Source organism: Lipotes vexillifer, unplaced genomic scaffold, assembly GCF_000442215.2.
Source record: "Lipotes vexillifer unplaced genomic scaffold, Lipotes_vexillifer_v1.1 scaffold914, whole genome shotgun sequence".
NCBI lineage: Eukaryota > Metazoa > Chordata > Mammalia > Artiodactyla > Lipotidae > Lipotes > Lipotes vexillifer.
In genome coordinates, this window is record NW_006780388.1 from 554998 (window position 1) to 557242 (window position 2245).

General features: G+C 58.4%; 1 protein-coding gene across 1 annotated transcript in view; it reads right to left on the reverse strand.

Annotated features, from left to right (window-relative positions):
* Positions 1–105: 105 nt before the first annotated feature.
* The window catches only part of HMOX2 (heme oxygenase 2), a 5003-nt gene continuing 2863 nt past the window's right edge, over positions 106–2245 (reverse strand). Inside the window, exons 3-5 of the mRNA XM_007453468.1 lie at positions 1591–2082; positions 525–651; positions 106–435 (exon numbers count right to left, since the gene is read on the reverse strand). Of these exons, the coding sequence (XP_007453530.1) occupies positions 308–435; positions 525–651; positions 1591–2082 (747 nt within the window). The 3' untranslated portion in view covers positions 106–307. The remainder of the gene's footprint in view (positions 436–524; positions 652–1590; positions 2083–2245) is intronic.

Consider the following 2245-nt stretch of genomic DNA (forward strand, 5'->3'; position numbering starts at 1 on the left):
GTCAGAGGTGTGGGTGCCCCAGCAGCAGAGCTGGTTCCAGAGGCCTAGGCTGGCCCGCTGAGCTGCACTGGCTGCTCCTGCTGTCGTGGCCTGGGGGCTGCAGGGAGGGTGGGCCTGCACCCAGGTCAGCATTTGGCCCACAGGTGGGATGCTGACAGGCAAAGGCTTTAGCATCTGGCTTTTACTGGTTGCTTGTTTTCTCAAGCCCAGCATTAAAAAAGTCACCTGAGGTGGTAGTTTGGTCGTGGGTGGAGGTGAGGGCGGGCCAGTGGTCAGGAGGAGGGCACCAACATGGGTGGTGGGTCCTTCACATGTAGTACCAGGCCAAGAGGCCGGCAGCCAGGGCCACGCTGGCGGCCAGGATGAACTGGAGGCTGGGCTTGCTCAGTACAGCCAGGACTGTTCGGAAGGGGCAGCTGCTGCCCTCCAGGGCACCTGCACGGCAGCACCAACAAGGGACATGGCATCAGCGGGGGATATGGACACAACCACCCTGGGGGGAGCTCAGGACACACGAGACCTACCTTTGTCTTGTTTAGCAGCATAGTAGGGGCATTTCCGCACATCTCCTTTCCCATCGTGCACAGGGAGCCCGTCCTCCAGGGTCTCTTTGGCCAGCAAGGAGCCAGCCTGGTCCAGTTCACTGAATATCTGCAGGTGCAGAGGATCGACAGCCATCACTGGACTGTGTATCCTCTGTTTTCAAAGAAAAATCTCTCTCCCCCGGACACGGAGCTGGAGCAGGTGAGGCTTGCTCAGGAGTGCAGAGCAGCAGCCCCAGTCCATGCCCCACCGCCGAGCTCTGGGAGGTGTGGCCGCACCTGTGCTGCCCAGACTGACAGCCCACAACTGAAACTACCAGGGGACAGATAGGAGGAGAAAGCAAAAGCGCTGCCCCAAGACACTGTGTGAGCACTGGTACTTCCCTATTTCCAGCCGCTGGGTATTTTTAGCAAGAAACAACAGAAAAGGAGGAACATGGGAGAATGAGGCCCTGACAGGGCTGATCTAGCCTAAGTGGCCCTCAGAGGCCTGCTGAGATCAGACTAGAGGGCTGCCAGGCCTGTGGTCAGGCTGGCACTTCACCACCTCCCGTGGCAACTTTCCTGGTGCTGAGGGCTGGGCCTGGGCTCTGGACACAGAATCAGCCTCCCCAGACTTGGGCCCATCTAACAGCTACTTGTAAACTGAGTCATTCTCACTCTCCTTGGTTCTCTCCCTGAACTTATCAAGTAGGACTTCTCATAGCAATCCTTGCTAAAAAGGGGGAAACCCATTCCTTAAGACCAGGATCCTGGGGTGAGAGGGAGGGAGATGGCTCTCTCCTTCCCAACCCCTCAATGAGCTGGGGCCTCGCCTTCCCAAAACACAACACACAGGCTATCAAACAAGGCAGAGCCATGACTAGGTTTGTGCTCTCTGGCCTGTTTGGTCCCTTGACTTTCTCTCGGGCGGGTTGTAGCTCCTGTCCTAGTGCACTGATGCCCATTTGGGCAGCTCCTCTGTCCTAGTGCACTGATGTCCATTCAGGCAGACCCAGAGCGGCCCCCCGCAGTCAGAGGCCCTTTCCCGCCTGACCCCTGGCAGTACCTGCATGTTGTACTCAAAGGCCTTGTTGGCCTCCTCCACAATCTTCTCTTTGGTCTTCAGGTTCAGGTCCAGGGCGTTCATCCTGGCCCGGTAGAACTGCTTGAACTGCTGTGCATTGTCCACATTCTCAAACAGGTAGAACTGGGTCCCTTCCCCTGTGCTGGGGAGTTTCAGGGCCCGCTGGGCCACCTTCTTCAGCACCTGGCCCCCTGAGAGGTCCCCCATGTAGCGGGTGTAGGCGTGGGCCACCAGCAGCTCTGGTTCATTCTGCCCCACGCAGTGGATCCGCTCCACGTACTTTCGGGTGGCCTCGGAGCACTGCACGTGCTCCTCCCAGTCCTCACCATAGAAATACTCCATGTCCTTGATCAGCGCCGCCTTCCGGTGCAGCTCCGAGGGGAAGTACAAGGGGGCAAAGGCTGGGTGGTCCTTGTTCCGGTCCATCTCTTCCTCAAGTGCCGAGTATGTGAAGTACAGTGCGGTGGTGGCCAGCTGCCGAGGGCGATGGGGAGACCATGGGAAAGGGAGACCTTGGCCAGCAACTCCCGAGCCCACTGCCCACACTTCTGAGCAGCTGTAGACAAAAGCTCGAGTAGCACCCCCCTCCATTCCCCAAAGGCCTACTTTTTTTTTTTTTTTTTGCGGCACGCGGGCC